General features: G+C 33.6%; 2 protein-coding genes across 5 annotated transcripts in view; one reads left to right on the plus strand and one right to left on the minus strand.

The window, feature by feature from the left end:
• LOC149420948 (ATP-binding cassette sub-family C member 10) overlaps positions 1-13,049 on the plus strand; it is a 39,171-nt gene extending 26,122 nt beyond the window's left edge. The window contains exons 17-21 of the mRNA XM_089635631.1: positions 982-1,188; positions 3,672-3,906; positions 7,988-8,179; positions 9,686-9,917; positions 11,543-13,049. Of these exons, the coding sequence (XP_089491757.1) occupies positions 982-1,188; positions 3,672-3,906; positions 7,988-8,179; positions 9,686-9,917; positions 11,543-11,797 (1,121 nt within the window). The 3' untranslated portion in view covers positions 11,798-13,049. The remainder of the gene's footprint in view (positions 1-981; positions 1,189-3,671; positions 3,907-7,987; positions 8,180-9,685; positions 9,918-11,542) is intronic.
• A 1,025-nt stretch (positions 13,050-14,074) lies between these two features.
• LOC149420949 (DNA polymerase beta-like) lies at positions 14,075-18,442 on the minus strand. 4 transcript variants are annotated; one of them, XM_089635308.1, is made up of 6 exons: positions 18,312-18,442; positions 17,630-18,070; positions 17,345-17,467; positions 17,072-17,246; positions 16,795-16,981; positions 14,075-16,676 (listed from the first exon to the last, which is right to left on the minus strand). In XM_089635308.1, the coding sequence occupies exons 2-6, from the start codon at positions 18,052-18,054 to the stop codon at positions 16,582-16,584; spliced, it is 1,005 nt and encodes a 334-aa protein (XP_089491434.1). In that variant the 5' UTR covers positions 18,055-18,070; positions 18,312-18,442; the 3' UTR covers positions 14,075-16,581. The 4 variants fall into 4 exon arrangements, with proteins under 4 accessions (XP_089491434.1, XP_089491432.1, XP_089491433.1 ...); XM_089635306.1 differs by having other exon boundaries at positions 17,630-18,076; XM_089635307.1 differs by having other exon boundaries at positions 17,630-18,076; positions 18,163-18,442.
• Between the last annotated feature and the right edge of the window lie 1,278 nt (positions 18,443-19,720).

Consider the following 19,720-nt stretch of genomic DNA (forward strand, 5'->3'; position numbering starts at 1 on the left):
TACCGGGTTTCGCTAAGTATTTTGTGTACCGCGCACACACGACATCGCTTTCGCAGATTCTTATTTTTACCAGAGCCTTCAATCTTTTCCAATATATGTTTTCGCATATCCATCGATAGTCTTCCTGGAGGATCAGATTTTGAAGATTTTTTTCAGATACCAGATGTTGATGGTGTTGGTTCCGGGTCTTGACTATTATCTGACGAAATCTGATCAGCCACCCAGTGCTCTGCGGTTTCCTTAAAAAATTGTTTATATTTTATTTTCCTTTCTTTTACGGAGTTGTACACAACAAATGAGTTGAATAATGCACAATTTATTATATACATCGCTAGCCTTTTTGTCCATTTAGTGGTTTTTCGTAAAATATAATAATAGGAAAGATATTGGTCAGCTAGGTCAATGCCTTTCATATATTTATTGAAATCGATTATCATTACCGTAGTCCATTTTATAGGGTATTTTTTATGAAAAAATATCCCTTTATTATGTAACAAATAAATTTACGAGCACAGCACACAAATACTTTGTACGAAATTTTTAAAGCGGAATGTAGACAGAAAAGAAAATAGAGAACGTCTTGAAAGAAACAATATCGCTTTAACAATGAAGAAATATTTAGATTTAAAAAAAAACTAAATATTTATCTTACGGTTATTTTATTTCAAGTGCATGTTTTATGACCACAGTCGGCCGGCCACCCGACTCAATTCCACGAATTGCCAGGTACCTAGTACACGTGTCACGAGAGCTGACGCATAATTTTTACTTCACAGAGTAACCAACATCATACGTTACTCGTAATATATTGTTACTCTAAGTGTACCTACAACGCATTTTGGCGTCTCCCGCGCTTTACCAATAGTGTACAAATACGAAAAACGCTTTTAAGCGTCTCCCGCTCTCTACCAACAGTACGCAAAAGACGCTTTTAAGCGTCTCCCGCAAACAATGTGTTAATTATTCATGTTTAAATTCCAGGCTCCACGATGATCCGAGCCCTCTCGCGCACAGAACGCTGGAGCCACGGGGGTGAGCACCTGGTGGACAGGTCACAGCGTGCAGGGCTCTGTAGCGCCGCCTCCGCTCAGTGGCTGGGGCTCCGCCTGCGTCTGATGGGAGCTGCTCTCCTGGCCGGGGCTGCCTCCGTGGCTGTGGCGCAGAGGAACCTGGACCAAGTGGACGCTGGTAAGTCTAACGCCTAATCTAGGGGTGCAGAACCTGCGGCCCGCTAGGCTTTTTGGTGCGGCCCGCGAGCACTTTCAGATTTCAGATATGAGTGTAATGCTAATTAAACTGGGGACTTGCTTACAACTTGGTTTGAAGTGCATTTTCTAGTTTTTTCCTGTACTGGGTGTAGTTTTAATTAAAGTTGGGGAACTCGCACAAAGATCTTAAGGCGTCATAACCAGCGGACGAGAATTCAAATTTCGTTAAAAGACAGTCTCGCGATCGGACGTTTTTTTAGAACGAGACAGAAATACCGAATTCATTCCACTGCGACCCGAACACCTGCGCGGCTGACGAAAACTACAGCATGGTTCCGATGAAATAACAATTATTGTTGATTTCTCGGTTGTAGCTTTCTTCCTAATAAGTAGTTATATTTGTAAATTATACGTCGGAGTGCGTAAACATAAATAAATACAAATGCAGTGCGTTGACATGGTAGATATAAAAATATTTCAAATATTTGTTTAATTTGATTTTTTTTAATTTATTTTACATTGGTTTTCAAAATTGAGTAAAAATCTTTTGTTTTACATATTTATTCGTTTGTCCGAAAGGTATTACCGGTAAGTTTTATTTCTAAGACTTATCTTTAAAGTATTACTTGATTTGATACGTATGTTTTTGAAAAGAGGGTTTATTCCTTACAACTGAAGTAGTATATTATATTAAAACTAGGTTTTATTTCCAACTATTTTCTACGGTACCTACCTACATATATAGTTATGCGATTGCATAATATTGTATCGCTTTCATGGTTAACGGAGCGACCTGACTCGTCTAATTTTCGAAATATTATTAAATTCACGAGGTAAATTTCGATTGAAAAATCATAGGTTAGTATGTCAAAAATAACCTCGTCTTTTTTCCTAAAACAAGAAGTTCAATTCACAATATGACATTATGAAACTGAATAAAGTAACAAAAAAAAAAATTAAATATGTTGAATTATACCAATATAATAGTGAATTGGACAATAAAATAGAAATTATGAACAATAAAATGATTTGAATCGCATATCACGAATCAAAATTCATTTGGTTCGTGGCACGTTTTGACCACCAATCACAAACAGTTTCACGTACTTTGGCATAAGTTTTAACATTTATACATGAAACATCGATGACAGACATAAACTCCCGATAGTCCATAGTTGATTCTTTTCCCTGGAAATTAAACAACACAAAATTATCGCCAAATGTTATAAAAAATATGTGCTTATTCTGACTGATTCTTTCGAACGATCCTGTAGCATATAAGTAAGTACAATTTACACGGATAATTAAATACATATCACTAATCTTTGGTTTTTTTTTGAAAATATATCTCCCGCGTACGTTTTTGATGTCGTAATTTGTGTTTTGTAATGAAACTTTTGTTCCAAGGGTATTTTCCTCCCCATTTTTAAGCGAGGAATTTATTTAAAATGTTATTAACTAGACCTGCGTGGAACACACGTCCGCTTGCCGCCCGGTCGCGGCGGATAATGACAATGTTTTGTCTTGTGCCGAGTTAATAAAAATGCACAAACGCGAATCGAAATTAATTACTACTATACACTTTAAGAATATATTTTTTCGTCATAAATTATTTCTAATGTTTCAATAATGCTTGGTAAATTATTTTTGTAAAAAAATCTGAACTATACCAATTAGTAAGACCATAAATAAATAGTCAAATTGAGGGATTTTCGTCACAAAACGCGTGTTCGGATTTATTTATTAGTAATTTTATTTGAAATAAAAACAAAATTCTTATACATAAATATAATAGATAATTTATTGATTGTTTATACTGTATTATTATATGATTTGAAATATTTGTTGTATAATACAAATTCGCCTTTGAAAATGCAACAAATCTGCGCAACGTCCAACGGTAACACTTTATTATGATATGGAAATAATATTATTTTTCAAAATTTAACATCTTACTTTACTAGATAAAATAACGATCTTTCAAAATCAATTTATGTTTTTTTCTAGAAAAGTGTCCATACGTCTAAAACTGGCCTCAAATATGCCAAATTTCAGGTCAAGTCTACCTATTTCGCCTTAAGTTAAAAGCAGTTTTTTCTTCCAAATGATGTGTTAAAATTCCAGTTGCCGTTGCTACATTTGTGTCCTGGGTGTCTACATTTCACTCGCATACTCAAGTATGTTGTAAGGTCAGTTATGGACAGATGTCAAGTTGTAACAGTTGTCGCAGAGTTGTACTTCTTATTAAACGACATTGATGTAAAAATAGAGAGATTCAGATCAAGTACTGGATAAAAAAGAGAGAGCAACGTTGGCTTTTTAATAAATACCTAATTGAAATGGCAATATAAATATGTATGTACTTACATTTCATTTTATTACAGTTTAAGAAGAAACAATAACATAAATGTAGGTTAAAATTTTGTTGGTATCCATTCTCATTATGTACTTATCTGTTTTCAGGTCTGGTGGGTCTTGCGATTTCGTATGCCCTGACTGTGACATCACTTCTCGGGGGTGTTATCAATGCATTCACGGAAACGGAGAGAGAAATGATTGCCGTGGAAAGGGTCGGGGAATATATCAAGCAAATAGAACCTGAAGGGCTTGCACCCACTGATCTCTCACTACAGTCAGCACCATATGGGTGGCCAAATATGGGCCTTGTGAACTTCAATGAAGTTGTCATGAAATATAGGTGAGTGAAAACAAACAATAGTTCTGTGAAATAATTTCTTTCGGCTTGCAATACGTGAAATTTTATAGATTGTACAGGAGAGCAAAACAACCAAGTATTTTCCTAGGAAATGGTGTAATGGTTATATAATGTCAAAAAAAATTAAATTTTAACAAATATCCGGCATTCTGTGGATGACCATGCTCGGAGAAAATGATTATTAATCAAATGGCATTAATTTGTGTTTGGAAAAATAGTTACATTTGTGATATTGCATGCCGAATGATGTCATTACATCATTACACATTCTACAGATTTGTGTAATAGAATCATTATTCTATTACATAAATCTGTAGAAATCAATATGATTTAACCTTGGATTTATTCAAATTCTGTTGGACCCATAGTAATAATAGTAATTCTATGATATTTAACCTCTCAGAAAAGGACTTTTATTTACTTTGTGTTCCTTTGCGAACTGTCAAAACGCGAAAATTTTTGTGTTATTCACGAGTTTTGTTAAAAGCTTCATAACTCACGTTTTGGGAAACGTAGCCTCATTCTAAAAAATGTTTTGGAAAGATTATGAAATTCACTATCGTATTGTTTTGTTATACGTAAATATTTGCGTGTCTAAATATACATTTTCTGAAAACGTCAAAAATATGTAAAAATCGCTGACCATTATTTCAAAGCTGTGAAAAATGTACTTTTTTCTGAGTATCATAAAGAAATAACACTTTATATATTGAAGAAATATAATTAAAAACTATTAGTCACCTCAAAATATTAACCGTCCAAACTAAAATATTTTTAATAAATTATTTAAAAACGCAATAAATTATGAACGAACAAGATGACAGATTCAATCGACTCAGATAATGCACCTCTACATTCCATAGATATTCTTGAATGCAGACGCGTAGCGTTATTCATTATCGATACTCTGTTTTTTAAATCATGGCAATCCGTTTACTAGTGATGGAAATAAATCGATTTTTGTAAAATCTCGCGCGTTTACGTGAAAAGACGTACTAATGTCTTGACCGCTATTATCATATTTACGTCTTTTGACGTTCTAATGTTCCGAGTGGTTAATGCTATATTTTTAAGTGTGTTTATTTTTGAGGGAAGAAAACTTGACTTAAATTATTGAAGACAATATAAGCGATTCTTAAATGAAAATTTGAAACAGAAAAATCAGAAAAACATATTGTTTCATCTAGGACTTGAACCCAGGACCCTCACCTTGCCGGGGCGCCGTTCTACCAACTGAGCTAATGTGACCATATCTCCATCGGTCATATTTAACTGTATACATACTACTTATAATATACTTCGAATAAGAACTACTAACTATTCATCCTGGACTGGACTTGCAGAAAAGTCAATAGATGTCACACATTAAGGAAGGGTTGCTTCACAGAATTTGAACAATTCATCAAATTTCAAAGTTGATTTACAAGTTCTGTATAGGTTCTATCCAAGTTCTATTATTATATAATTATTGGCCAGTGGCTTCAAAAAACTGAAATAATAATATAACTTGAATAGAACCTTCGTAGAACTTGAAAATCAACTTTGAAATTTGATGAATTGGTCAAATTCTGTGAAACAACCCGTTCTAAAATAAAAATAGGATATATTTATCCAATACTCTATCTTGATTCAACGAAAAAACGGCTGCTATAAAGATAGCAGCCGTTTTTTCATTTAAGAATCGCTAATATGATCTTCAATAATTAAATATTACAATTTGAGGATTTACTCATTAATTTATTCCAAAAATAAAAATAAATACATGACTTTTTCAAGATCAATGCATAATTTAAATAATGCAATTTTGTAGCATTTTTCTATTGTGAATTTTAAAAGCTACTAAAAGCTGCTATCATTTTGAAACGTAAATACTCTAGAAGGAATGTTAATTTTTTTTTTTTTTTGGTAAACTAATGTTTTAAGACAAGATTTTTTATGCATAGCACAAAGGGTAACAATTATTTTATAAACAATAATTACACTGGTCAACACATTTTTTGTCCCTTTAACGAAAGTAGCCAAATCTGACAGGAAATTTCACGCTGATTTCAGATATGTGATTAGTTTTTTTCTATCACGTCAGGTTTTTATGGGTTTTAAGTTTTATTAAAATGTGTAATAATTCATATTTATTCGTGAGTTATCATTGATTTTTTTTTATAATATGGCAACACTAGGCTCGAATGTCATTTGAATGTCACAAACATGAAAGAGAACTATGACAACATGAAGCTGCTGCTAACAAAAATTAAATATGCGTAATACAAATGGAAAATATGTGGTGATCTAAAAGTAATAGGGCTCCTATTTAGACTGCAAGCGGGATACACAAAGTATTGTTGTTTTCTGTGTAAGTGGGACAGCAGAGACAGGAAAGACCAAGGACTGGCCTACTAGAAAGCACCTTAAACCTGGCACAAAGAATGTTCAACATGCTCCCTTAGTAAAATCTTAAGATATCTTACTTCCACCCTTACACATGAAATTGGGTTTGATGAAAAAAATTTTAAAAGGCTTGTCTAAGGATAGAAATGGCATAATTTACTTAAAGCAAAAGTTTCCTAAGATCAGCAACGCAAAAATTAAAGAAGGAATATTCGTGGGACCACAAATAAGGGAGGTCTTGACTGATCCGAATTTTATAACATTGTTGAGAACAGTCGAGCTAGCCGCTTGTTCATCCTTCAAGAATGTTGTCGAAAACTTTCTTGGAAGTCATAAAAGTGAAGACTATATCAGCATTGTGTCTGAAATGCTCATGGCCTATAAAAATATGAGATGTAACATGTCACTAAAAATACACTTCCTTCACTCTCATTCGAATTTTTTCCCCGAAAATATGGGAGATGTCAGTGACGAGCACGGCGAACGATTTCACCAGGACATTGCGGCTATGGAAAAGCGATACCAAGGAAAGTGGAGTCCATCTATGCTAGCAGACTATTGCTGGACCCTGCAGAGAGACTCTCAAGATACTCTCAAGCGCAAATCAGGAGCAAAAAAAATTAAATTGAATTAGTTTTGAAATTTTGTTAAGTAAGTACCCGTCATACTATGGAAGAATTATGTAAAAAAACATTGTTAAATAATAAAAAAACCTGACCTATAAATTTTTTTGTTTTGTTTCATTTCGTGTTTATGGATACTAAATACATATAAAAAAATTAGCTATGCTTAAGGGACTGCACTTAAAAAAATAAATGTCGACCAGTGTTATTAGCCTGAAACACTCATCCACATTGAAAAATCTCCTGATAAAAGATACATGACGCCAACGATGAGTGTTTCAGGCTAATAATTATTGCTTATAAAATAATTGTTACCCTTTGTGCTATGCATAAAAAATCTTGTCTTAAAACATTAGTTTACCAAAAAAAAAAATAATAATTAATATTTGACAAGTTCTAGTATCTTCACCAAAAAATGTAGACAATTTGTCTCGACGCCATCTAGTGAGAGAGTTAGCACTTACAATGCCTTTCTCGTATAAAATAAAGTTGGTTGTTTTCAGGTGAAAAAATATAACAAGCAGTAATTGTTGAATGAAACACTTGTATATATTGAATTATTTCACGGATAAGAGATAAGCCGCCATAGCTCAGTGGTCAGAGCTGTCGACCGGAAATCGAAAGGACACGGGTTCAAGTCCCGTTGGCGTCATGTATCTTTTATCAGGAGATTTTTCAATGTGGATGAGTGTTTCAGGCTAATAATTATTGCTTATAAAATAAGGAATGTTAAATTAACACTCAACGAATAATCGACCGGTCGGTGGCTGAGTTGACAAATACGTCAGGTTCCCACCCAAGCGTTGTGGGTTCAATTCCTCAGCTAGCTAAGTCCTCCATCATTGTACAAACAACATGATAATGGTAGTAGGAGACATTTAAATATATTTTTAGGTTATTCTTATTTATTTTAGGCGGGAGTGTTTGTCTTTCTTTAAAATAATAAACAATATTATGCATGTATTGTCAACCCACCATTTTCAAAGTAGGTAATGTTAAATTATTGAATAGGTTTACCCTTAGCCAATATAAATATATATTTTGTTTCTTTTCAGGGACCATCTGTCGCCAAGTTTGAAAGGTGTATCTTTTGAGACGGTGCCTGCAGAGAAGATCGGCGTGGTTGGTAGAACGGGGGCAGGGAAGAGCTCATTACTGACTGCCTTGTTCAGACTGTGCGAGCTGCATAGCGGAAGTATCTCCATTGACTCAGTGGACATCAGTCTCTTGCCTTTAGACACATTAAGGTGAGTTACATGTTGCATATTGATTCTGTTCTGTTCTGTCTTGCGAAAAAAATCAGATCTTACAGGTCAATTTTAACACTTCACATTAACACATTGAATGACACTTGCCGGAAAACGCTGGAAACAGAGGTTTATAATACATACGACACATTCCGCCTTACCATAGCATACTGAGGAACAAGAACTGGTTAGTAGAAAATGTTACTCATAATAAAAGAAACAGTCGATTACTCACCGATCGAAATAGACAAAATAACCGCCGGTCCATGAGGATTACTAATTTGTGTTCAATTAAAATTAATGCTGCTATGAATTACGATTCTTCAATTGAATATAATAATGATCCTGTGGTTTCAATAGGTACAATGTCTGTTGTTTGTGAACATTGCTCTACTCTGAAATGGAAGGATGAATCTGAAGGTATGTGTTGCTTACAGAAAAAAGTAAAATTAGAGGAAATTCTTCCTCCACCTGAACCACTAGACTCTCTTCTGGCGGGTGATCATCCTAAATCTAAACGCCGATATAACAATGCGTTTCGAATCTAGGAGGGAGCAATTCTGTCACCTACTAAAGAACAAGGAGAACAAGGTTAATAAATTGATTCTCTCGAAGATTGATGCACCGAAAACATTTATAATAGAGTGTACAATACTGACTCAAACATTCAATGTTGGAGGTATTGATTTGAGCGTTGAGTGTTTTTTACATGGATCATATGAAGCCCTTTCGCAAGTGTAACTTTTAAGTAAAATCTGTTTGTGCTGTCTAATGAAAGAACAGCTGTAAACATTGTACATAAAGACATTCTGTAGTAACTAGCAGTATAGTCTGATTTAAGATAAAAATTGATATTTACAGCTAATATCTAAGAAAGCTGTGCAAAAAAATGTATGTTTGCAATAAAATATTGATAAAAAATAAAACACATTATGTAAAGTAAAATTATTGCGTTCACGGATCTAGACTTTTTACTTGCTTGTGGTATTGTGGAAAAATACTGTTTTTTTATTTTTAAATAGCTGATGTGTACCGGCATTGCTCTGGGTTGTGAAAATTTAGAGGTTTTGAATTCTATGATAAACATCGACCTTTCTCTACTTTCTATAAATATAATATGTATGTTTAGTAAATATAAACCTTCCGGAAGAAATTTTCTAAATGATAGTGAAAACTCTATCAAAATCCATTGCGTAGTTTATTAAAAATAAGCACACAAACAGATAGACGCGGATAGCGACTTTATTTCATACTATTTAGAGACAAACAACCAACTTTTGTAAAAATTATGTTATCACGATTTCTACAAATCATTATAGTATGTGAATAGGTACCTCAATATTTTTTTCTGTTGACTCTTTCTCTAAACTAAAAAAAAATCAGGATTTTGTATAAACTGAATCATTTAACATAAAAGCATTATTAGTAACTCAAATGTGCCTTGCACACTTTAGTACCATTTTTGAGTAGGATCAGGTTGTTAAAACATGTGTTGTATCTTTCTAGGGCTCGTCTGGCCATCATTCCCCAGGAGCCGTTTGTGTTTGCGGGGTCCATCCGGGATAATCTGGACCCGTTGGAGCAGTACCTGGACATTGAGCTCTGGAATGCCATCGAGAAGTGCGGCGCCAAGCAGATCATAATCAGCAGAGGGGGGCTGCTGGCCTCCGCCGCAGACCTCTCACGGGGCCACATGCAGCTGCTGTGCTTGGCCAGAGCTATTTTGCAAAGTGCTAAGGTGAGATTTAATATCGGAACATTCGAAATCAAATCTTTAACCCATCCCGTTCGAAATTATTTTGACTGAAACTGACCACAGTAACTAAATTAATGTTGGTGCTAACTTACCCTGAATTTATTAATGTACTAAAAATGCCATAACTTTTTTGTTTATGTATTTCATTTATTTTTTTTACGCTATGTTGCATTGAGTCACTCTAGTTATTTATGTAAAAAATCAATAAGTAAAAATGTAATTATTAACCCTTACCACTCCTTTGTTGGGTGCCAGCCGACATCACTATTTGTACGCTACAACTCAGTTGTCGGCTGGGGGCCGACAAGACGTGCGCTGTCGGTGTATTTTCGTGCGCAAAACTTGACATGTGATGTTGTTTCTTGTGATTATTCGATAAAAAAACATTTAAATTCACTTTTTCATAAGATTTTCACTGTTTTCTGTTTTTATTTACCATAAAAATGTGGGAACTTGGCGTGATATGGCATCTGAATACCAAGTGTTTTCGGAAGATGAATCTTATGAAAGTGACAGTTAGTACGAGCCTGTTGCTTGTGATTTTGAAGATCCTGATGATGATAGTGGTAACAGCACAGAAAATAACAATGATAATGATGACAGTACAACAAATGTCGAAAGTCACAAAACAGTTTGGTTTTGTTAGACCTGTTCCAGAAAACCTGGTTTCCATCCTGGAGAATGTTTTAAAAAGTACCATACCATTAAAAATATAAGTAGTCCATAATGTTTTCTGTAAACTGTAACTGCCTATCAATAAATTAATATTTTGCCATTATTTGAATTAGAGTTGGCTGACAAAAAATATTTAAAAATAATGGAGTGGTAAGGGTTAATGTTCTTCTATACATAAATAATCTTATGTATATTTTTTTTGTCATAACACAAAAACATGTAACACAAAACCTTAAATAAAAATGAATTATAATAATACATTATCTTAGCCTAAATTCTGTACAGTGTGGTACTCCTTGAAGCACTCTGGGACATACAGTGCTATTTGGCACCGTTCGCACTCTTTCTTTGCTATCAGTATAAATGCTGAAATCAAAACAATACCCCAAGTTACTCGTTTACTCACAAGGTCGTCGATGGTACAGTCTAGGATATCTTCGTTTTCCAGCCATGTTTGCCATGCGTATACAAAGTAAAATGAATCTTAGACTGCGGGAATTAAAAAAAAGAAATCTTCAATATCGATTATTTCAAGAAACAATCTTTGGTTCTGATCTGGAATTAAGAACCCTTTATCTTTAAGCTATCTTAGTACAAAAAAAACATATAAAGATGTCAACGCATATAACTTTTTACGTAAAATAAACACGCCCTAAATTATGGTGGATCGGAGGGAAGGCTATTTAAGATAGCCGCCTTAAATTATGGTTTCATTGGTGAATGTGGTTAGTCAATAATTTGACATCATAAGCCATGTCTTTTCTACGGTTCCAATTTTTGATCGGAGTTATACCCCCTGGTTAGGCAGAAGTAGCGTTACCATTGCAATCGGAAACCATCTTCTATTTCTGGTAGGGTTCTAAGTGTGCCCCATTGCTGACCATGCATAAATAAATGGGCATTACATGATTTAATATTTTAATCGTTTTCAGATTCTTTGCATCGACGAGGCTACTGCCAACGTAGATCAGGAGACAGATCGGCTCATTCAAGAGACCTTACGGTGCTCTTTCCGCAAGAGTACTGTAATAACAATTGCCCACAGAATCAGCACCATCCTGGATTCAGACAGGGTCCTGGTAATGGGAGACGGACAAATCCTTGAATTCGATACTCCAGAAAACTTGAAGCACAACACCAATTCTCATTTCTACCAGCTTATCAATCAGGATTCCCTCAATGCATAATAATGTTTTTTTATACCAAATATGTTTAATAATTTATTATTACATAGTTAAGAAGAGGCTCAAATGATATTTTAGCGAATTTATAAAAAATTAACCAAAAAATATTACAGAAGAATTCCAACATTCCAAATTTGCCCTATTATGCAATGTTTGTGGTTTTAATGTTTAATTTAAGGCTGTTTTTTACTGTCTATACTTATGTAGTTTGTTTAGTTTGTTAGGTTCCTTGTTTTACTTTGTGTGATGATATAATTAGTGATTGAAGAAGCAAAATACTATGAAGTCACTTTGTCAATGTATTATGGTAAAAAGATTATATTATGTACTACATGTATGAGTTAATTTTAGTATGTGTTTGACAAACTACAAATTATTATTTATCTTAGAAACATGACTGATTATTTAATATGTGGTTGAAATGTTTTGATAAGTTGTGATTAATGCGTTACTTATGTTGCAAGGAATGTGAAAATTATTATGTATTCTAGAGAAAGAAAACCATATTGAAGTAATCAAAAACTATTTTGTTTATACATGTATAGTAGTTGTCGAGTCATAATGTAAGTTTATGTCGCCCCTTGTTCCTATGTTATTTTAAAATAACTTAATAATTAATTGCTTTGAGGTTGTTTAATTTTTGTCTATTATATTTTTTTTTTTAAATGTTTCACAATAATGTTAAGCCACATACAGATATTAGCAACACAACATGCAATAAAACAAATTAATATTGTGTGTATATTCATGTGCGCACGAACTGCGCACCGAATGGGCATGGTACACTGTGGTAATCTATTGAAACCCATGTTGCATTGCATGTTGTTGTGCTAATATCTGTATGTAGCTTTACACATTTCAAATCAATTCTTCAGTTTTGCTCTCATTATGTATATAGTTCATAATTTTAGGTTCTACAGAAATATTCATATAAATAATTATATTAAATGCATAATGCCCAATTTTTTTATGTTTACCATTTTTGTCCGCTGTCGTCTTTAATCTGTAAAATGGGAAATTGTTTATGGGTATGTTTACTGTTTTTGTTAGTTCCACATCTTAACCCTTCCAAACCCCCCAGTTACATATTAAAATGCAGTAATGTATCATAGCTGATTGGTGTTTCAGAGTCAATAATCAGGCTTTCTACAATATACTCATACATTTCAATGCTAAGGAAAGCTCTCCTAATCTAACCTATTTTTTATGATGACAGTTGTCCCTGAACTTCAAATGTTTTGTTAAATCGCCAGGCTTATCAGAAGAATTAAAATGAACACCTCTATGAAACCAAAGGTTCCAATTTGAGAAAAAAAATTTACCGTGTAAGTGTTACAATAATAACTGCCCTAATTGGTAAAAAGTCGAAATTATTGAAAATTTGATTTTTCTCATATAGTTTTCCATGCAAAATTCCATCCAGTACATGGGGCCCATTTAAATTAGACGAAATGTTACAATGAAATATTTTTGTAGTACTCTATATTATGACTATTACATTACATATTTAGGTTAAATGATTTTTGATGATGGTCAAGTTGTGAATGTTTATGTCGGTTCATTGTATTGTAAAAACACAAAATGGTTGTTGCTTTATTTTATTTATGCATTTTCAATTCTTTTCTAGTCTGAAATGATTACATTTCATTATTTGTTATGTAGGTCCCTACAACACCTAATTCATAAAAAGTGATACAAAATTGTTGAATAGAAACAAAATAAAGCTAAGAATAATGATAGAACAACCTACAACGAATCTTTATTTTTTCCTACATTTGAATCAAACTGTCTATTCCACACATGTCATGTGCAATTCTATTTTGAATCAAAACCTTTGTACTAGTGATGGATCATGACTCATTTTATTAAGAGTTGGAGCCACGGTACCAGCTCAATATTTTCATACGGCTCAGAGAATCGACTCAATTGAACAACGGCTCAATTGAACGGGAGCCGTGAGCTTGGGGCATATGACCAATGAAAATACTGTGTTCGCCCGTTACTACTCCCCGGGTGCTACGTAGTTTAGTATGTGTGGGTACATATTTCCAAGTCCAGATGTCAATCACATCTCTGAGTATGTAATAAAAATTAATACTTGAATAGTTTTAATGGTGATATCTTTTTAAAATATCTCTTGATAAGAAGAGTAACCGTTCAATTGAGCCGTGATACGGTTTACCGGGAGTCGTACGAGTAAGGCTCATCAAAAAGAACTAGTTCATTTTTGCGGCTCGCTCAGGAATGACTCTGAATCGCTACTTTGTACACAATTTACATAGTTGTTTATTTTTTCATTGTTATTATTAGTCAACGCAATGTAATTTTATATTTCAATAAATATTTTTATACATAATGTTTTTTGGAGTAATGTAATGATTCATGTGCACCTGACTCCTTGGCATCCTGTCCTTTTTCTCACCTCAATACAAAACTGACATGTGGCAGCTTCGTGGGACTATCTATACATTGTCTAAAAAAAAAAAAAAGTAAAATTTTCAATCAATAAAGATCAGCTTAATAAAAAAAAAAACTGACCTACCATAGCCGACTTGGACCTATGTAAAGTAATAAACTGGGTTTTACAATAACATACTTGACTAAATATTTTTATGAAAGAAACATTCTAGTGTACACACACCTGATTTGTTAATGCACCATTTCTATATAAAAATAAACACAATATTCCATAAATATTTACTTGGAATAACTAACAAATTCATTACACGTCATAAATAAAAACTATGGGTTACCAGAAACATACTTAACCCCTCAGTTTTGGGAACAAACAGTTATTATCTGTAGAGTCAAATTGTTCACTTTTGAGAACAGCTCATATGATCTCATAGAAATCATTTCATCTCCCTTCCCTGTCATGGTGAGAAACATGATCTATCGGTGTTAAAGAGAGAAAATGCCACACTTTATATTAAATCTAGAATTTTAAAACAGAAGAATTAAAATGAACACCTCTATGAAACCAAAGGTTCCAATTTGAGAAAAAAATAGGAAATTTTGTGAATTCTTTTATTAACACAATGTTTGCGGGGGGTTTTTTAATCAATCTACGCCGTAAAGCGGGCAATTTTTATCACGTTCGCGCACAAAATTTCGTTTCATGTAAAATAGCTATAACTTCTGAACTATTGATCAAATTTAAATTTTACCTTATTTGAAATCTTTCACTATGATCTGGTCACAAATTTTTATATTTTTGAAGAAACAATTATGATATTTAAGTTTAAATTTTAAAAAATTTAAAAAAAAAGTGCACTTTTGTCGTATTGTCGATTTAGTCATTTTATGAACATTCAACATAGTATATATATTTTGGAAAATACACACCACTAAACACTAATATTGTTTGAAAGTATGAAATCATTGGAAACAATTCCCTTTATGTAAAGGTACATCATAGAATTTACACATGTTCCGGGTTTCGCTACGTATTTTGTGTGCCGCGCACACACGACATCACCTTCGTAGATTCTTATTTTCACCAGGGCCTTCAATCTTTTCCAATATATGTTTTCGCATATACATCGATAGTCTTCCTGGAGGATCAGATTTTGAAGATTTTTTTCGGATACCAGATGTTGATGGTGTTGGTTCCGGGTCTTGACTATTATCTGACGAAATCTGATCAGCCACCCAGTGCTCTGAGATTTCCTTAAAAAATTGTTTATATTTTATTTTCGTTTCTTTTACGGAGTTGTACACAACAAATGAGTTGAATAATGCACAATTTATTATGTACATCGCCTAGCCTTTTTATCTATTTAGTGGTTTTTCGTAAAATAGAATAATACGAAAGATATAGGTCTGCTCGGTCAACGCCTTTCATATATTTATTGTGATAGATTATCATTACCGTAGTCCATTTTTATAAAAAAATATCCCTTTATTATGTAACAAATAACTTTTAGAGCACAGCACACAAATACTTTGTACGAAATTTTTAAAGCGGAATGTAGGCAGAAAAGAAAATAGAGAACGTCTTGAACGAAACAATATCGCTTTAACACTGAAGAAATGTAAAGATTTAAAAAAAAAAACATTTATCTTACAGTTATTTTATTCAAGTGCATGTTTTATGACCACAGTCGGCCGGCCACCCGACCCTAATTCCACGAATTGCCAGGTACCTAGTACACGTCTAACGAGAGCTGATGCATAATTTTTACTTCACAGAGTAACCAACATGAAAATATCATCGTAATATATTGTTACTCTAAGTGTACAACGCGTTTTGGCGTCTCCCGCGCTTTACCAATAGTGTACAAATACGAAAAACGCTTTTAAGCGTCTACCGCTCTCTACCAACAGTATGCAAAAGACGCGTTTAAGCATCTCCCGCAAACAATGTGTTAATTATATTTATATTCAACGACAAAAAAGTGAGGTGGCAGTAATGTTTAAAGTACATTTGTATAATAATTTTTTTTTGTCTTCATTATCTTCATTTTGGTTCAGTGTTTAGACAAAAAAACTTAATGTGAGTCATTTTTAAAACCTCATTATGTTTCATTTGAAATTGTATTTTATCACCTTTCAAAGCACTTTTCAGTTTTCGGATACATTCTGAAATATTCAATTTATTTGGATTTTATTGCTAAGCGGAAATATGCTACGGCTTTCTGACAGCGTCTAATAAATATAGAGGGGTTAATCAATAATGATAAACATAATCCACTATAATAATAATATGAAGATAACTCATAAACTCACCCTAGAGGTGATTTTTCACAAAAACGGCGCAATACAAATTATCCAGTTAGTATTATTATTCACATATTTCTTTGGTCTGGCGTTTTAAAAGGAAAATCAATGTAGTCAAACACATCTTGTTCTGAAGTTATCTCAATTGCTTCACCAGCGACACCTGAAGAAAGATATTTTATATCATAAACATGTTTTGAATATGCAAATATTTAGTTTGTTTATATGTAAATGCATATTATGTAAATAAATGTTTTTCATGATTTAATAATCTGCAATACCTGTAGACCCTACAGGCCTTAAGCAGTATTCATTCAAAGTGAACCCCTTCTCCAAGGCGTGACTTCTCATAGTTTTATTAAATACATCACTGCCCGTAAAGTACAATGTGGAGCAGGAATACTGATCGAACGGTGTAAGCCGTATGTCCAATCTTCTTGCAATTGATGTCTCTAGTTTGCACACACCCTTTAAACAAATACAATTATGAATATGGTATCAGAAATTGACAACAATGAAGGACAAGAATAATAAACATTATTTAAATATATTATATACCATAAACTTAGTTTCTCCCAGAGACAATGTATCAGTCACGAGGCCTGCATCTTGGAGTGCTGTGACTACACTCTTCAGTCTCGATCCTTTTTCAGATTTGGCAACAGTTGAAGTACTGATGTAGGATGGATGCGTTACAAGCACATCAATATCACCACTGCTGGCCTTTCCTCTCCTACACAAAAGTGTGAGGTGAATTGAAATGTAATCAATGCTTCGATGAATAATACAAAACTTTATAACCTGTTAAATGTGTAGAACGTTAATCCTTACCTGTAGCTCCCACAAATTGTTACTGTAAAAGCAGGATCCAAATCGTATATAATGCTTTTTAATTTACGTTCAATCTCTTCGATCTCAGCCCTGGGTATTTTCTTTTCAAATTCATCAAAATATCTAAAAACAATGTTTATGTTAATTTTTGTCAACTAGGATAGGTCTTGTACACAATTTGTAAAAAGTCAACATCACCTGATCTCATTACGCCTAATCAAATGACATAATAACTAATGTGTAGGTACATAGAGCTAGAGGAAGAAGAAAAGAAAGATCACGAACCGTAGACCAATCTTCTGATGGTGGGTTAGTTTATCTTTGTGGGCTTCTAAATCTTGTAATGTTTTGATGCCTTGATCAACAAGTTCTCTTGCCTTTGCAGGGCCAATCCCAGTTACCCTAGTCAGTAGAGAAATGGCTATGCTACTTTCATCATTGTGTATATTATCAAGTTTCTTTAATTTGCCAGTAGTTAGGAACTCGTCAATTTTCTTGGAAATTTTGTCACCGATACCGTTCAACTTCCTCGCTTCATCCCCTGATTTTATCCGGGTTGGATATGCAGCGAGAACTCCCGAGGCCTTCCTGTATGCATTGTATTTGTGCACATTTCTGTTAATATTCTTTTCATAGTCCGCCAACTCGTTTAGAAAATCACAAAAGTCGTGGTTCAGGTTATCTTCAGACGGTCCTTTTCGTTTACTCATTTCGAGTATTTGTCAACTGTAACTAAATTAACAAACCTTTATTTCATGAACCAATTCAATAATGAAAAATGGTAAAGTTTCAAAACTTCGCTTACTTCTTATTAACACCCAGAAATTATTAACCTATTTTGTACGTATTTTTCCTCTTTCCGTAGATGTAAATAGTTGTTTCTTTAAACTAATTAAGTTAAAAGTTAACACAAAGTGTCATTTCAATAATTTGGGCGTATTTAAAATTAAGCGCAATAATAGTATACCTTTGATTTATTAAAAATTTATTTGCAAACTTCTTTATTTATGAAGCTCGTAAACAAACAAAAGATGTGATAAAAACCATATATATACTACACCCACGTCTACATTTATCTACATCATTTAACCTAAAAGTCTGACCAAGTCTGACAGCTATGCTGACAGCATAAATAAACCACTCTAGCGTAACCGATGCTTAGCTTCTCTTTCTGTTACACAAGTCGCTATGGTAGAGAGCGAGAGATCAAACTACAAATTTTGCTGTAAGCCAATGAGATGTGAACTTTCAGCCACAACAGCTTTGTCTATAAGAATTTGGGTTAGGGATAACTCCTCCCATCAGGGTTACAAGGTCAGACGGGAGTTATACTCCCCTGTCTCGTGGTCTCCATCATAAATGAACCACCCAGTCTCGATCCATTCTCGATCGTCTCGATCATAAATCAATGCTGGATCATAAATAAACCACTCACTCTCGATTCTTTGTTCGATTTCGATGAAGTTTCAAATGTTTCCAAGATTGTCTATAGTGATGCCAGATCGCGAAAGTGAAAATCGGTAGATTTTGAGAAAAATATCGGTAGATTAGATACGAAAATCGGTAGAATTTCAGAATGGATTTGTGTGGGATATAAATAAACCACTGCCACTCTCTAAATCGATTTCTTCGTGCTTTTTGTAGGGGAAAAGTTTATAATCAACTTAACCACAGATAAATGGTCGTACGCATAAATAAACCACCTACGACCTACGTCGTACGTTCCAGCATAAATCAACTATCTACGTTCCAGACAGGTCGTAACCATAACCAAACCACTCATATAGATAGATAAATCTCAAGACCTTTTAAAAAAAGTGCGACCATAGACAATATAACTGCACTCAGCGAGCATCGTTCATTAATTAGCCCAAAATAATTATATATATATATTTTTTTTTTTTTTTTTTTTCCATTATTTCTGGCTTTCACCCTTCAAGGGTGTTCTTGGCCATCATTTAAAATTATTGAGAAAGGTGTATTGAAAGGTGAATTTAAATATTAATTTTATTTAAATAGGCAAATTTCAAAATTATAATGAAAATTGGAGTCGAGTTCAGACTTAAAAGAGATGAAATGTTGAATGGAGGGGAGGCAATTTTATTTAAGGCTTGATAGAAGAGAGGATATTTGTTTAGAGAGGGACAACCAAAAAATATGTGATCTAAAGTTCCCACTTCTAGACCACAGAATGTACAATCTGGGGAGTCAAGGACGTGAATTTTAAAAAGATGGGAAGGAACGGAACAATGACCGATCCTCATTCGAATGAGTGAAGAAATTTCTTTTTTGGAAAAATGAGGGAATTGCTGAAACCACGGTTTTGATGGTATAGTCCTTTGTATTGAGGCATAGCAGGCTCCCTTGGATTGACTA

This window comes from Hesperophylax consimilis, chromosome 9 (assembly GCF_061612785.1).
Source record: "Hesperophylax consimilis isolate HC1 chromosome 9, BYU_Hcon_1.0, whole genome shotgun sequence".
In the NCBI taxonomy this organism is placed as follows: Eukaryota; Metazoa; Arthropoda; class Insecta; order Trichoptera; family Limnephilidae; genus Hesperophylax; species Hesperophylax consimilis.

Coding starts and splice junctions, on each gene's coding strand:
- LOC149420949 (XM_089635308.1), bottom strand. CDS start 18,054: ATGAGTAAACGAAAAGGACCGTCTGAAGATAACCTGAACCACGACTTT. Junction 17,468..17,629: donor CATCAGAAGATTGGTCTACG/GTTCGTGATCTT, acceptor CATTGTTTTTAG/ATATTTTGATGAATTTGAAA. Junction 16,982..17,071: donor TGGGAGAAACTAAGTTTATG/GTATATAATATA, acceptor ATTTGTTTAAAG/GGTGTGTGCAAACTAGAGAC.